Here is a 16,919-nt window from a genome sequence, read left to right as displayed (position 1 = left end):
ACACATTCAGATCTTTGCCAAATCTGAATTTCAATATGAATGTGTGTGAATGCCTGAATGTGATTTTGAGTCTAGAAAAGCACTAAATAGATAGAGGCCATATACATATAACTCCTGGCAGGTCCTTCACACCTCGCTCAAATAGAGTTAAATAATAAGACCAAGTTGATGGAATATTGAGGAGCACTAGTTTTAATCAAATGCTGGCCTTAAATGTATTATTTGATGTACTACTACCCTCCAGCAGAGAGCAGCGTTCTAGTTTGTGGGCGTTTGTTTGTGTGTGTGTGAGTGTGTGTGTGTGTGTGTGTGTGTGCGTGTGTGTGTGTGTGTGTGTGTGTGTGTGTGTCAGACAGCAGAGGGGAACAATGTTTTCCAGGGGCAGGGTTTTATTTGTGGCTGGGGTGACGATGAAATGTCTTAAAGTCAAGTTGACGATAACAATGCTCATTCGTTTCTGTTCTGAATCAAAATGTATAATTGCCATTGTTATTATTGTTTTTATTATTATTCATTCATACATCCATTATCTATGCTACATATTCTTTGAGGCTTGGAGGGGATCGAGCCAAATTATTATTATTATTATTACTAGCAGTAGTTATAGTATTAGAAATAGTACTTTCTTGATTCTTGTCGTCCTGGGTCTGTACCCTCGGGGTTGAATGCACTTATTGTAAGTCGCTTTGGATAAAAGCGTCAGCAAAATTAAATGTAATGTAATGTAATGTAATAGTATAAGTAGTAGTAGTAGTAGTAGTAGTAGTAGTAGATAGTATATTTGATTACTTTATAACCATTATCTATTTTCTAAAGTGCTTCTCATTTAAGGGTTGGGATGCTGGTGGTAAATAATAATATTAATATTAATATAATTAGCAAATTAAATTAAAATAAAAGCAAGGAAGAAAAGCCTTTTAATGACTGTGAAAAGTTAAATACAATACAAAGCTATATATATCTTCGTCATCATCATCATCATCATCATCATCATCATCATCATCATTATTGTTTTTATTATTTGTATTATTATTATTATTATTATTATGGGGGACCTCTTGGCCCTCTCTCCGGGCTCCTGTCGTCTCGTAAGGAGGGAGGCAGCGCCCCCTGCCGGTAGAGCTGTCACTGCCGGGGGGAGGAGTCGCACACGTCTTTATAAAACCCAGCTCGACCCCAGAAAAGAAAACACTCCTGAGAAGACCCCAGCAGACTGTGACCCGCGCATCCACCGTGTGTCCTCACCTCTGCAGCGGGGCTGAGCGAGCAGACAGGCCGGTGTTGTTGACGTCGCCAGGTCGGTGAATAAAGCGGAAAAGAGGGGAGGGGGACGCAGCTGTCCGCCGCTGGATCTGCACCGCAACGTATCTGCGCAGCAACAAAGAGGCTGAACCGAAAACAACCATCACAACCACCAGTGTTCAGCAACATGTTAACGTTTCCCGTTAACGGCGTCCTGTGCACGCTCGCCCTGCTGATGCTGTGGCGGGCGGAGGAGCTGGCGGAGGCGTGCAGCTGCGCTCCGGTTCATCCGCAACAGGCGTTCTGCAACGCCGACGTAGGTGAGTACAGCACCGGGGAGTCTGCTCCTGCTGTTGTTGTTGTTGTTGTTGTTGACTCAGCCCGTGTTGCTGCATCAGACTCCGGCTCAGATCACGGGGGACACAGCGGTGGTTTGCAGCCGCCTCTGGTGCCTGCTGAGCGGGCTCACAGAGGCTGGAGGGAACCGCTGGAAGGTGGAGGGTTTTGCTCCACAAGGCCATGGCCCACTGCATCGCACTCAGCCTGCACACTTGCACACGCATGACTTTTTATCCCTGTCATGTTTACAACAGTGGACCTCTGTTAAACCCAGGTGGCTATTTGGGAAAGTGATATTTGCAGGGACCACACGCATGCACAAATGCAAACATGCTTATTTTGGAGTTGAAAATTGCAGCCATGATACTCACTGATGACTCAATATTCTACCATTACTGACAACTCCTTGCTGCTCCCTTCATCTCTATCAGACATTTTCTCATGTATAAACTCGCTGTTTCTTCTAGTCCATGTTTTAAATACTGTTTATTTTGCTGATGTTCCCAGCTACACGCAGCATCTATTGCACATCTGTCCGCCCTGGGAGGGGATTCCTCACATGTGACTCTCTCTGAGGTCTCTACGTGTTTCTTCCCCTGTTAATACGGTTTCTTGGGAGTTTTCCCCCCACTCTTGTTGAGGGTTAGGGAAAGAGGATGTCACACCTTGATAAGCCCCATGAGACAAATTGTGGTTTGTGAATCTGGGTCATTCAAATCTGATTCATTGATTTAATAATAACCTGAATGAACTTAATCGTTATTATCACATCTCAGTAGGCGCCTCTAGAATCCTGAGTAAGGCCGCCGTGTTGCTGCATGTCAGGGTGTGAGTGCACTGTGTTTGTGTAATATCCAGGAAGGATTCTGCTCCCACCACTGAACATAATGTCTCAGGCTCTGGAGCTGGAGCTGGATTGTGCGTGTTTACCCAGGCTTCACCCTCCGGCAGCTCCAGGACGAAGCAGCAGCAGCAGCAGCAGCAGAAGCAGAAGCAGCGTCTCCTGGCTTTTGCAGGGCAACGTGGCACAAGAGAGGGGAAACAGACGAGGAGGGAAAGAGCAGAGAGGAGGACAAGGGATGGAGAGAGTGAAGAGAAATTTCAGGGGAGGGGGGTTTGAAAAATCTCAACCGCAGAATATGTCACAGAGCAAGCTTTCCTTTCCTCCTTTTTTTTTTCCTTTTTAATTTCCATTCCTGCCTTGTTTCTTCCTGTGAGGGGTGGTGCAGAGAGGAATTACAGGAATGCTGCTGGGATTTTCCCAACTTTGCTCCGGTGGACTCACACACTCGCACTCACACAGACTTTCAAAGCCCACATAGACACCGTGCGGCCTGCTGCCATGCATGTGGAGGAGTTTCTCTCGCTCTCTCTCTCATACTCACACACATACACACACACATACACACACACACACATGCACGGTGACATCTGGCTGTCAGTTCAGGGCGTGTTTCGGGGAAAAAACCCAATAAAAGTCACGGTCGAAGTTGAAAAATGCCTGGTATCCTTGAGAATAAGGGAAGTTCAAGACCGCACTACTCTGGCTGCATCTTTTCTTCCTTCTTTCATGCCCAAGTGTGTCCGTGCATGTTTGTGACTGTGTGTTGATGTTTATCTGCAATTTCGTATTGCAAAAAGACAGCTCTATTTCCAGGTGTGACTCAAGCGCCGCTGAGGTGGCAGCTCCCAGAGACAGAATGTCTCCAAGCGGAGGTGTATGTGAGGTTTGTGTTGTTTTGAAATGGTGCGTGAGTCAATAAGGCCTTTGTCAGCCCTCGCAAAAGGGAGGGAGGGTGATGTGCTTTAAAGGCCGAGCAGACCACTAAACGGCAACGATGGCCGAGGCCTTTGTCGGGTTACGATTTCGGGGCGGATCTGAGGATGAAACTGTTTCTTTGTTTTGAAGATCTAAGAGCCTCAAACTGCCCGGTTATAAACCTCCAGGACTTGTTGTTGTGTGGTTGCCCAACAAAGTGACACTGTCGACAGTTAATGTGGTCGGACAAGTGTTTGTTTTTAGGTGAAGTGGGATCCCACTCCCTGCTCGTTCAGACACACGTACACACACACACACACACACACACACACACACACTGTGTATGAAGAAACCAGCCGTGTGAGTTTACTGGTGTGTGTGTGTGTGTCACCTTCTGTTCTTCATACTAGATTATCCTGTGTGTCACCCCACAGGCCATTAAAATCAAGAAGTGTCATGCATTTACCACACACTCACACACACACACACACTGATAGAGACACAAACATCCTCTTTTCAAATAAATCTGTTGCCCACAGAGGGGAACTTCCCAGTCAGTCCATCCTTAGACTGGGCGCCGTGGAAGACCAGCATCACCCTGCTCTCTGGAGGAAAACAGCAGTTGACATGCACCAGCACATGCACACTCAATCGACACGTCCCCGTTTATGAAAGAATATGCATGTTTTGGTCATGCATGCATCATAAGACCCAGAGTCTCTCAGACACAGCGACAGACCTCAAGCTTATCCATTGAAAATGAATCAGAATCTTTTTTGGAGGGTGTTTGAGAAGAGCCTGGTGGATCCTCAGGGGTTTAGAATAGAAATTATCGGGATAAGCTTATTTCAGCCAGCGTTAAAAGGTGCTACATGTATGTTTTTGCTTTCGCTGCATAGCAAGTCACCACCTACTGTTTACTCAACAGCAAAAACATTACGACTTATTTCCTAATAGCTTTCTCCATCAGCTGAAATGGCAGTGTTGACCCTGTTCTGCTTCTGTTTCTATCATTTCTCTCCTCAACTGAAGTTGCACTGCTCGGAAGGCTCATTGTGGTGTCTTGTTTTGTTAGATGAGACATTATGCTCATATCCAGCTTCATAATTTTACTTTGGGACATTATTTGGAAAAGGTTTACTTCGAGAAGAGTTAACATGCTCTAATAGTCACTTTTCATTATTTCCTTATTCTGTCCATTGCTGCAACTCCTCTCTTCAGCCTCTGTCTGAAACACTTGGTTTTAAGCCCAGATAAAGCCCAGTCTGATTGGCCAACCACTTCCAGTCCATGTGAGAGACAGTGGCCTTCAGTCTTGCATTACCTGGCTCTTTTAGGACACTTTGACACGATTATGCAAATGTCGTATCAGTAGGACACTACTTATGAAGCACTTCAAGATCAGTTTTTTTTTTCTGTCAGTGCAAGGATCCCTCATATATGGTTTATGAAGAGTTGTCATAAACCGATCTCTCAGTCAATAGACTTTATTTGTCCTTGTTTACATGGACAGCAATATTCAGATTTTATTATACAGCATTTTTTGATTGCTTTAACCTGAATCTACATCATAATCAGACTAGTATCCAGTCTGTCACATGTAAACAGGAATATTAATTAAATATTTTATTAGAACCTCATACAAACATAAAAGTAATCAGAATAAGGTCAAAAGTCTGAATATTACTGTCCAGGTAGAGATCACTGAGAATTGTCACCTGAGCTTTGTAGAGCATTTACGCATCCTGAGTTGTGTTCAAGGGCGACTCGTCTCTGTTCAAATGTCACGTTAAACACAGGCCCTGCGTACGTCTGGAGCTGGATTCAACCCCACCAGGAGCGACGGGGATGATTTGGTGGTCGCTGGAGTATGAAAAAAGAAATGGATAGTCCTGTGGTGGACTGAATGGAGAGTGTAAGTGGAGGGGGGGGGGGCACTTAGAATGTGGTGTGTGTGTTCATAGGGGGCTTGTATGGAAAACATTGCGTAGTGCGACTGATGCATGTATAAGTCATTAAGCGTCGTCCTGGTCGGGAGAGTAAGGGAGCCCGGCTGAATGTGGGTCACTAGGTGGTTTGTGGAGGGGGGGGGGTGGGGGGCTCCTCTGTGCTGATTGACTGCTGCTGATCCGACAACTGTGGGATCAATCTGCGGCGAAGCTCGGGCCGCCCGCAGGCCCCTGGTCATCCTGCTAGTTCAGCATCACACTGTGCAGTCTGCTGCCTCCACAACAAGCTCCTAAGACCGCACAGGACCATCCGCTCTGGCTTTATTGGAGGAGGGGAGAAACGGAGAGGTTAAACATGTCTGCATCACCGAGGTAGACGGATAAAGCTCCCAGAATAGCAATGTATTGTGAGAAACGGGGTAATTTGCTCCTTAGTGTTGTTGCCCTGCTGCTGATTCTCTCCTCATTAGCTTGTGGCTAAGAACGAGGTCAGGAAATGAGAGTGGAAAAACTGGGAGGAATGCAGAACAGTGCCAGCCAGGTATACTGCTGCATGTGTGTGTTTATGTGTGTACTCTGGCTGCTGCTGCGGCATATTTGCAATAGCATCAGAGTGGAGCCTGCATGCAGAGGTTTGCTTGTGAGGCACCAGCACAAATACATAATCTACTAAGACCATTGATCAGTGATGACAATAGTTCCACTTGTTACTCCGAGGTGATAAAAACCTGCATGTGTTTAATGTGTGTCTTTTATTACTTAAATCTGCAGTAGTTATTTCTTTAGGCCAGTTGGGGCAGCACAACAATCTATCAACACAATCCAATTAACATCTTATAAAGATGATGTGTTGATGTAAATTCATTCCACCTCATCGGCCCAATAATCCGAGTTTGGTTATAATAGAAAAAGAATGGTTTATAGTTTTATTCAAAGTGTTTATAAGATTTCCATAACCATTTTTATTGCTGCTTACGAAATACCAAATCTGCCTCACTTTCATAATTAGCTGCAGGGCGAAGAATGTAAAAAACGGAAGTAACGCGTGAAGGAGCCGAAAAACTAGACGCTATTAACTCTGGGAGCCATGAACCTTCATATTTGTGTCGGCTCCAAACCATTAACTGAACCCAAGGGTGTAAGAGCAACAGCAGTTTGTGTGCGTTTGTGTGTTTCCATGTCCCCTGTTCCTGCTTATTCTATGGGGGGGGGGTTTTCTCTCACTCTATTGCTCATATTTTCCATTCTGAATAAATGCCATAAGCATAGCTGAAGCTTGATGTAGTCATTCAGGCCAATCAAATACACACACACAAACACAGTGAGAAACTTGCCTCTGGCCAAGTCTTTCTTTATGTATCCGCTTCCAAGTTGTATTCTTCTATCTTAATTCTGGTCCTGTTTCCTGGTCGTGTTTGATTCGCAGGACTAGGACTAATAGGATCCTTTAGTTTGGTTTTCATTGACTGGACCAGATGCTGAAGCTCATCAGAGCCATGCCTTATTGTGGTATGTGCCCATGAGCCTTCTTGCAGCTCTGAAAGTTGTTTTGGCTTTTGTCCGATGTACCTTTCTCTCAGCCTTGGAGGTTGTGGATAAGAATCTGAAGCTTGGCTGATGAATCAGTATCATCAACTTTCAGTCGAGTCATGTCATGAAGTCACGATCACGTCCCTAACAATAAACCAAGGAGATGATTGTTTCCATTGTTGTAAAATCGGACAAGTTGTTATTCGATTGTTTGGTCTATGATACTGAAACATGGATGTGTCACAGTGTCAAATGTGTAATTTAATGTAAGAATAAGAAAATTGTCGCATTTGAGAACTTTGCACATTCAAATATTTGGTATTTAGATTTGATTAACGATAAATTTGTTATCAGAGTTGTAGTTGTAGATTTTTCTTCCAACCAATTAAACATTTAATCAAGTGTTGCAGCTGATCAATCAATTAGTTGATTGACAGAAAAGGAATCGCCAAACTATTTTCAGAATTAAAAATAATTGATGTCATGTTGTCATTCTAACTGGAGTGAGAATTTGCTGCTTTTCTTTGTTTAGAAATGTTATTATCTATCTTATTGTCTTTAGAGCTACAACAATCAGTTTTGAATTTCCTGCAGAAAGTCAAAATATTCATTTATTATGAAGGTTTCCTGCTTTTCTCAGATTAAATGATTGTGAATTGAATGTGTTTGGGTTTTAACTGTTGACCCCGAAAAACAAGACAATTGAAAATGTGACTTGTGACATTTGGCCGGTTAATTGAGAAAATAACCAACAGATGAGCTGACCGTGTTCCTCTGTGTTTCTCTCACAGTGATTCGAGCGAAGGTTGTGGGGGAGAGGGAGGTGGACTCAGGGAACGATGTCTACGGGAACCCCATCAAGAGGATCCAGTATGAGGTCAAACAGATCAAGGTAAGAACACGGTCATCATCACTGTAGGGTTCTACAGCCTCACTTTGAGCCCTTCCTCCTGACCTTTGACCTGACCCTCCCTCCATGGTTTTGTTCCAGATGTTCAAGGGCCCTAACCAGGACATCGAGGCTGTGTTCACCGCTCCAGTGTCCGCTGTGTGTGGCGTTACCCTGGATGCCGCTGGCAAGAAGGAGTACCTGATCTCAGGTCTGTTTCTACTTTTGTGTCAGTTGGGTGTATCTCTTTAAATGCACTGCTGCTGAAGTAAATCTTGATTTCAGTTTTATTTGTAAAAGCAAAGAAAAAAGTGAAATAGTATAAATAAATAGGAAAACAATAGGATTGCACAAAGAGACAGATACACAGATAGTGACCTGCAGCTGTAAACATCCAGGCAGACAAACACGAGGCTGGATGAAGACGAGCAGGGACCTTCTGTGTGTCGGAGGAGTTACTGTTGATGTTATTATAGGTAATGATACGCTGCTGAGTAAACCGTGGAGACTGGGAGTGACCTTGTCTGTCGTCTCGGGCTCATGGGAGACGTTAAAGATACGTACTGTTTAGTCCCCTCTCCTCCCGCTCAAGGTGAGACGACCATGAAATAAAAATAAAAATCGTTCACACCCTGAAGAGAGCAGGATGCTGACTGGTTGTACGGAGTCCTATTGACTGTCTAAGACCTTGTGTTACACAGATGTCATCTTTAACACAGAGGCTGCATTTTTCTGTCTGTAGAGCCATAAACTAATCTTATATTTCACTTCTTTCATTTATAACCTGACTCTACCGCTGCCTTCAGCATATCAGAGCTTTTGTTACATCCACCAAGGAGGTTATGACGTCATTTTCACCCCTTTCTGTTTGTTTGTTTGTTTGTTTGTTTGTTTGTAAGTAAGATTGCACAAAAACATCCAAACACATTTCCACAAAACTTGATGTGAGGATGCAGTGTGGGTTAGAGAAGAAGTCATTCAATTTTGGTGCAGATTCAGGATTTCCAAAACAATATGTTTCAGTGCAGGTTTAAGCAATTGCTCTGATGATACTGCATATCTATTTGTTAAATATTAATCTACAGACAGGATATATTTGACTTTGCTAAACATAAAGACTATCAACAGTGACAGAGAAGCAACTTAAGAGGTGCTGGTTGGCAAGTTATCTAACTCTCCACTAGGCAGTGAATGAGCATATTTCCTGAAAAGTTGAAGTATTCCTTTAGTGTCTGCACGCTAAACCTGGCTGGTAATGTGATTGAAGGCAGCGCAGGCAGTCCGCAGTGTTCAGACAGACATGGTAGAGTGAGTGGACGAGACACAGGGGACCATGATGTCATGCACGCTCTGGTTTCCTCATCTCAGACAGAGATGTACCCGCAAACACTCACCCCTAATTACACAGAGTTGTACGGAGAGGAACTGCTGAAGCCAGCGTTTCCTTCCTCTTTTTTTTTTTTTTTTCTTTCTCTCAGATGTTGGAATCGAGCGTTGGGAAAGAAAGTTTCTGCCGACGGGGTGTCTCTTTAACAGTGACTCATCCTTTCTTTAGCTTTAAGGGTAAAAAGTTGGACGAGATCCAGTGAAATGTGAGTGAGTCGTGTCTGCGTTGAGGACAGACCGGGACAACTTGAGCATGTTGAGAGTTGCTCTGCAGGCAGATGGTGGAGTCGACCTTAGAACTCAACGTGAAACATCGTCCTGTTTTGACTGGTGCCAGTAAAGCGTGAAAAACAAACACCAGCTCTTCACAAGGACAAGTGGTGTGTGTTGACGCCTGCAGGCACCGCGCTGAGAAGTCCCAGATTTTATCAGTGGTACATGCGAACCTGAGGCTTGTAGTTGGTGACCTTCTGTCAGATGAGAAAGTTTACACTCATCAGGAGCCGGGTGTTCTATCTTATGTCTGTAAAGATTTTCGAAGCATCAATACTCGCACTATCCACAAAGTAGCCAATATATCCCATAATAATGCCCTCTTTACATTATTTGGAGTCTGCGCGGTAGCGATCATCAGTCCCAGCTGTCAATCACGACATTTATAGTGGCAAATAGTTAATAACAACCAAACAGGCTGGAGAAATGAACATGAACATTTATCAAAGTAATAAAAAACAGCTAAAATTACAAATATTTGACCAACTTTGACTTTTAAATTTGTCCCTTGTCCCATCCACCGAAGCGGGGTTCATGACCTAGCCACCAGGGGTCATTCGAGATGACATGATGGCTTCTGGGAGCCGTGCTGTCGTCCATCTTTACGATGTACAGTCTATTGTTGTTCACACTGACGCTTTCATTGCCGTTTTTCTTTCTTCACAGGCAAGGCCGAGGCCGGCGGGAAGATGCATGTGACCCTGTGTGATTACATCATGCTCTGGGACTCCTTGAGCGCCACCCAGAAGAAGAGCCTCAGCCAGCGCTACCAGATGGGCTGTGAATGCAAGGTAAGAAGCAGCAGGGTGCCTTCTTTGTGTGTGTGCGTGTTTGCGTGAGACTGTAGTTTGTCCTCATAAAACAAATAATAAAAGAAGCTGCAGTTATGTCCCTCCTGGAGCTGAAAACCAGACATAACAGGCAAAAACAAGACGAGACATGAGCCAGAACAACAGCTCCAACAACAAACAACCGTCTTTTATTCACTGCGAGAGACTGTTTCTTTAACCCCGTGCTGGAGGCAGAGACCACAGGAAGCCACCGGCCCCTCCGATAATCTTCCATGTAAACACAGCTCTGTTTTTATACAGCTCACACAAACAATATGTCATGTATTTATTGATCAGCTTCAAAGATGCTGATAGGAGGATTTTGTTTCCTTTGAACAGAGACAGACTTTAATTACTTCTGACTATTTACTCTATAGACATGAGCGTGGCACCAATTGTATTATGTTATGATATGTTAAAGCTCTAGTCCTTAAAAGTTCTGTCCCATTTTGATTTCGTGACACCTGTTTACAGCAAGTTATTTTTGATACAGCAACAAACACCTTGAGCAGCGTCTTTGATAGAAGCACACTCAGTCTGTGCCGGCATTGTTGTCAGGGCCAATTTGGGGTTCAGTAACTTACCCAAGGAAACTTTGGCACATGGAGATGGGGATTGAACCGCTGACTTTCTGGTTGGTGAATAACCCGCTCTTACTCCTGAGCCACAGCTCCCTCCAACCACGGATAAGTGGGAGTAGATGAAGAAACTTCGGTGAATGCAGGCTCCATTATTTACTGTAACACACTGCATTTCCTGTGGTTGTGGCAAAACAAAAGCCCGTTAAAGGCTTTGAATGTGACTCAGCAGAAAAAAAGATTTGCATTAGCGGCATTTTAAACAGTTAACAGAAAGGCTGCCCTACCTGTGAGATCTATGACTCTGATCTAGGAACATTAGACCCCTCAGCAGATTGCACACACACAGTATAGAGATATTGACTTGTGTGTTTCTGCAGATCGTGCGCTGCCCCTCTCTGCCCTGTGAGATCTCGGCTCCCGAGGAGTGTCTGTGGACGGACCTGATGATCGAGAAGCAGGTGCACGGGCGGCAGGCCAACCACTACGCCTGCGTGAAGCGGGCGGACGGCTCCTGCTCCTGGTACCGCGGCGTCGCACTGCCCAAGAAGGAGTTCCTGGACGCCGAGGACCCCTAGGGCACTCGGCACGCCTGACCGCTCACTGCACAGCCTGACGGAAAAAAATGTAAACGATTCCATTGACATGAAATATAACCGCATCAGGCAAAGTGATTTTTTTGATATGAAAAGTAAAGCTAATGTGACTGAAATGACCCGCTGGTCTGAAAACAATCTCCAGCCTCTCTTTGTGTTTGTCGTCTCGAAGCGTTTCAGTCGGAGCTGGAGCCACTTTCCACCTCAGCGGGGCTCGACGGAGGCTCGGAGGTTGTTCTCAGACACAGCGTCTCTGTAAAAGCAGATAAAATAGCATCAAGAGACATAGACTGGTCAAGTGATGATGTAACTTCCTCCTGAGGCTGGCTTCAGGAGGATTTATAAATTCTTGTTGAGACAGAGCACTTCCTGCCCGGCAAAGCTCTTCTGCAGCTCTGCTCCCCGAAATCAAATCCCCTTCTCTACGGACGATCATGCGTTACCCATCGTCTTTCTTCTTTTATTACCTCATTCTCCATTTTATTCCAAAGCCAAATTCCAAGTTGCCTTTTTTTTAAATGATTGTCTGCCTCTCTGCCGAAACTATTAGTATACTGCTTCTTTCATCCTCTCTGCTGGGAGCTGTTTGGCCACCGGAGACATCGGACACCCCCTCACGATTATTATTGTTTCACGATTCATCTCGCATAGGCTGACGTTTCCTGGTTTTTCGTCCGGTGTAGTTCTAAAAGTGATTTGTAACAGCAGCCTGTGACCGTCACGGGCCTCACTGGACCAGTCTATGCTGTGTGAGGATGAGCGCTCTAAATTTAAACCTGCTTATGAGGAGAAAAATAACAAAACCATCCCTCTTCTTTTATCTTCTTCTTCTTCTTCTTCTTCAGATCTTCACCTCTCTCCCTCCTTTGTCCCCACTATGTAGCTGTACAGTACCTATGCATATACTTTTGTTGTTACTTGATGATTATTATTTACTGCATTAGAACTAGATTTGCACTTTTTTGAGGATGAGTTCCAGTAAAGACGAGAGCCTGAGCACTCTGATGTGACAGTTGTTATCTTTCGCCCAGACCGACAGATCCGCCCTCAGGTGCAGATTTTGCCTATTTTGAGTGCTTTTATTTTGGTGAGTTCCCACTTCACGGAAGCAAGCGTATCCTTGTCATCTTCGTCGTGACAGATAAAAAAAAAAAACGGTGAAAGCAGTGAAAGAGAAGAAAACAAAAAAGGTGGTGTGTGCGAGGTTCGGATATAAGGGATAATTTTTTTAGAAGATTTTATGTATGAAAGATAAACAAAGTTTGAGGGATGTTATTTCAGTGTCTTTGTATTATCTGTAAATGTGCAAACAGCAGTTTCATGATTTGCCAATATATTTCATCTCATGAGTAATAATGTCTTTTCCACGCTTAATGTTCGCTTTGACTCGTCTTTCCTGCTCCTTCCAGTTATTAATGAAAAGCTTTATCGCTGTCCTAGAAAGCAAGTTACTCAATTGAAGTTTACAGTGCTGTTTTATACACCTCAAGCTACATTAACAAAAAAATATATATATGATGGAGTATTAGAGGCATAATTTAAAAGTAAACTCTTTCCATTTTCCATTACTTTGTATTTTTTCAGTGTTATTATTATACCTGTCATGATTTTTTTTTGTGTGTTTTTCGCTGTCTATGTCTACGATGTCTGTAGCTGTAGTGTTGAGATGAGAAGGTCCTCTTGCGCTGGAATAACGCGAGAGTGAGAGCGATTAATCCTGTTTGGAGAGAAATGAGAAATGGGTATCCTGTGTGAATAGAGGCCTGTGCATGTGTTCGATGCTTTGTGTAAGTCCGGGCGAAGGACTAAAAAAATATTCAGTATTATCGAATAAAAACCACCTGTTTGAAAGAATAAACACTGCCCGTGTGAGTCACTTGACCGACCCAATAAGGGAAATACTTTATACCCTGTGCCTGTGCTGCATGAACCACCATGTATCAGTTTTATATATTTATTTTACGGCCGGGACGAATTGGAATAACTTGGATAGATCTCTTTTTTTATTGCGCTAATTTGGCTAAAATTACCATCAATAAACTGAAAATAAGCAGAAATTACCATTACTGTATATAATAAAAATACCATAATTCTTTTATGATTTATTTATTTCATAATGTAAAATCGCTAGAATCACTAGAATTGTAACAACAGATAATCCGGGGGTCTGTATCCCATTTCATTGGATGTCAGATTTGACCTTCACACTTCAGGCATGTTAAACAGTTGTAGTTGTAAGCTATAAAAGACAATAAAAATATATAGTAAAAAATATCAAAAGAGTCCTGTACTGATGTCATGTCGACAAAAATAAACATTAATTATGTCCACAATCGGGCTGATTCTTACCTCTATATTGTTCTTTCTTCTCCTCCTCTACTTTGCGGTGCTTTCTGAATTGTGCACCTGATAATTTAATCTTTTTTTGATTCCTCTTTGACTCTAACCGCAGTCTATCACCACAGCGTGTACGTCAGGGACACACCTGAGGCGGAAGCGCAAATTCTGTGCAAGCCGCCGCCTGACTGTTCACACAGGGAGCCATCCAGGAGGATGTTATAGATGCTGGCTTGCCTGTCCACGGAGCCACGGGTGATGACATCAGCAAATGTCCCTACTATGCTGACAAAATGAGTAGGTTTTTATACTTCTCTTTGTATGCATCATGCTGCTATGAGGAACTGTTGTGAAGTGAAATGAAACTCCCTTCTTTTTTTTCTGTTCATGCTGAAATAAAGTGGATTCACTTGGTCTGGTGTTTTCGATCACATCTTTATAAAACTGATATATCTGAAAATCTGATATAGATTCCGACAGTTAAGGCAAGGGGTACTGATGGATAAGGTTTTCTTTAACAAATCAAGTCTTTCATTCTCACTTTCCACCTTAAAACTATGAAATGAACTGAACTATGAACTAGTTCAGAATTTAAATGGCGAACTATGAACGTGAACTATTCATGTTTACTTGTATGAACTGAACTTTGAAATAGTTCATGAGAGGTGTGAACTTGCACAACACTGATGGAGGGGCTGAGCTGGGAGAAGAGTAGACTTCTTACACTTAAATAGGTGTGGTGTTCTACTCAACCAGGAAAGTATTTGAGAAATGTGCCGGCTGATCCCAGAGCGGCTGGTTTTGTCATCTCTGTTCATTCTCTCCTCAGCGATAGTCACCCGCTGTCAGAGGAGATGTTTCGTCTTCCTACATGGAGATTTAATTTGGACACTGAGTTCAGGTTGTAAAAGTCACGAGAGTGGGAGTAAATTGAATAGTATTGGAAGTGAATTGGATTGATGCAGGTACTCTCTTACTGTCCTTTGCCACTTTTATTGGATTGACTTTTTACTTTGACGTCTCCCTTTGCAGAACCAGTCCCTTTTTGGGAACTGTTGCTTCAACCTCTGCTTGCAATCCTGGTTACCCAAGACAGAGTTGACAGACAGGAAGTGATGCAACACCGAATTGACATTTCAGGTCCAAACTGGCACAAAACACACAAACGATTACAAACCGATTACAAACCGATTACACCTTTTTCTGTGTAATGTTGACCTACGACAACAAAGCGTCTCTATGACAATAACGAACAATAAACAATTAGTTATTTACACATAAATATATCTGCTGACTCGTAACTGATGAATCAAATGAGACAAAGCGAGTGTAATGTGATATTGGGTTTCATTTGATGTTGACTTTCTACATCACCATTGTTTCTATTTATTTATTATAATTGTTATGTTGCTGCTTGTATATGATACAGTTTTCATGTTTATTTTGTTTTCTTCAACCTCAACAGTTGTTCGGCTAAATAAAGTTTATTATTATATTATTATTATTTTAATCATAAATTCAAAACCCACAGTATTTTTTTAACCTATTGAGATAAAACATTTAATCAAAACTGGGTCAGCTTGATCCAACAAAGCTGCTCTGTCATGTTCATGCTGTAAATAAAAGTTTTTTTCCCCATTAACACTTTCCCCATCTTGTAGTTGTGATGCCACCCTCTGGCCACCAGAGGACACAGCAGCTTCTTTAAAAAACACTAGAGCAGAGGATTCCTCAACTAATCAGATCCCATCGTTGAAAACAGGAAGGTATGGAAATCATATTCATGACGCACATTTAATGAGAAGATTCAGTTTAAGTAGATAAAGTGAGGCAATAAGAAGAAGAAAAACGTCCAATTATATAAACCAACAGACAAAACTGATAAGATGCCTTTGACTTTACAGTTCTGTCAGATAATCTTCCTGAATGTTCTCAGTTTATGTGTTGACACAACTGTGACACATTTAAGGTCATTTATCCACCGTCTCGCCTGGTTTCCATCAGAACAAGTGTAAAAAGAAGAAAATGTGAATTGATACACATTCCCATCCACTGCTGTTAAATCCAACAAGATGAACAGGTGCTGGTGTTCAGTTTCCAGTTGGTGCCATTAAACTATTCTGGGAGAAGGGGAGACTACAAGATGGCATCATTACAGCAGCAGCAGTAAAAAAAACAAAAAATTGTGAAAAACACTTTTAGAAAATATTACAGAAATGTTTGTTTCATTTTGTGTCATGTCGCTTCATCATGTTTCTTCATTAGTCTAATATAAATACTGTATATGCACCCTGGTTTATTTCCCTAACCTCCTTGCACTTTGTCCTAATTTGCTTTTATTGACAACTTGTTGGTTAAAACCCACTTTGAAGATTTTCTAGGAAACAGACAATAAAATTGTCATATGTAGGACACGTGTGTCATCCCACCGACACGCTGCACCACATTTGATCTAGTGAGCTTCAAACTAAGATCACAGTCACTTTCACGAGATGTTACTTATGTGAGGGATAGTTTGACATTTTCGGTTAACTGACGTGAACGTTCATTTACTTGCGATTGTGACGTGCGTGATTGCGCTCTAGGACGAACCAGTACTCTCACAACTCCTGAAGAATGTGCATAATGAGGATGGATGTTTTAAATGTGACATCACACAAGCTGAATTATTTGTTTATTGGTTTGTGGTCTTTAAATTATTCAGGGAGTTCCTCTCCAGATCTAAATTAGTTTTGAATTCACTTAGATTTAATGGATTTTTCTTGTCCTCAGTTGTCTATTTCTGGACCCTCCCTTTACTGTGTTTCTTTGTTCATGTATCTCTTCATTTCCCACTTGTACTGTCCTGTTAATAAGAGGAAATTGCCAAGAAAATATCTTAAAAAGTCTCTTTCTATGTAATATGTTTTGAGTTTCTTAAATCTCCCTTTTTTGGTCTTGGTGATGAAAGATGAAACACGACTGAACTGCCACATAAAACCTTGGATTCCTTCTCCTCGTTTTTGTCGTATTGCTGTGGCTCATTCTCTCAGGTCAGGGCGCTCTGTTCTGCCTCAAACACTTTATCCTCTCTTAAAGCTCCTGACATCAGTCCCATCATCCTGTTGAAATGTGCTCCCCGAACACCAGGGCAAAAAGTGTCAAACCTCTTTTTCAGATTTTCGACCGTTGCAACAGTTTTTTGTATGATTGTTGTTGTTCAGAGAGAGAG

General features: G+C 42.6%; 1 protein-coding gene across 1 annotated transcript; it reads left to right on the top strand.

The window, feature by feature from the left end:
- Window positions 1-1,175: 1,175 nt before the first annotated feature.
- timp2a (TIMP metallopeptidase inhibitor 2a) lies at window positions 1,176-13,229 on the top strand. The gene is made up of 5 exons (XM_053413712.1): window positions 1,176-1,562; window positions 7,611-7,711; window positions 7,811-7,919; window positions 10,034-10,158; window positions 11,156-13,229. Exons 1-5 carry the CDS (start codon window positions 1,430-1,432, stop codon window positions 11,351-11,353), a joined length of 666 nt encoding a protein of 221 aa, XP_053269687.1. The 5' UTR covers window positions 1,176-1,429; the 3' UTR covers window positions 11,354-13,229.
- Window positions 13,230-16,919: the final 3,690 nt, after the last annotated feature.

This window comes from Pleuronectes platessa, chromosome 21 (genome assembly GCF_947347685.1).
Source record: "Pleuronectes platessa chromosome 21, fPlePla1.1, whole genome shotgun sequence".
In the NCBI taxonomy this organism is placed as follows: domain Eukaryota; kingdom Metazoa; phylum Chordata; class Actinopteri; order Pleuronectiformes; family Pleuronectidae; genus Pleuronectes; species Pleuronectes platessa.
Note: the sequence above shows the minus strand (reverse complement) of the source record. Positions and strands in the feature narration are given on the sequence as shown.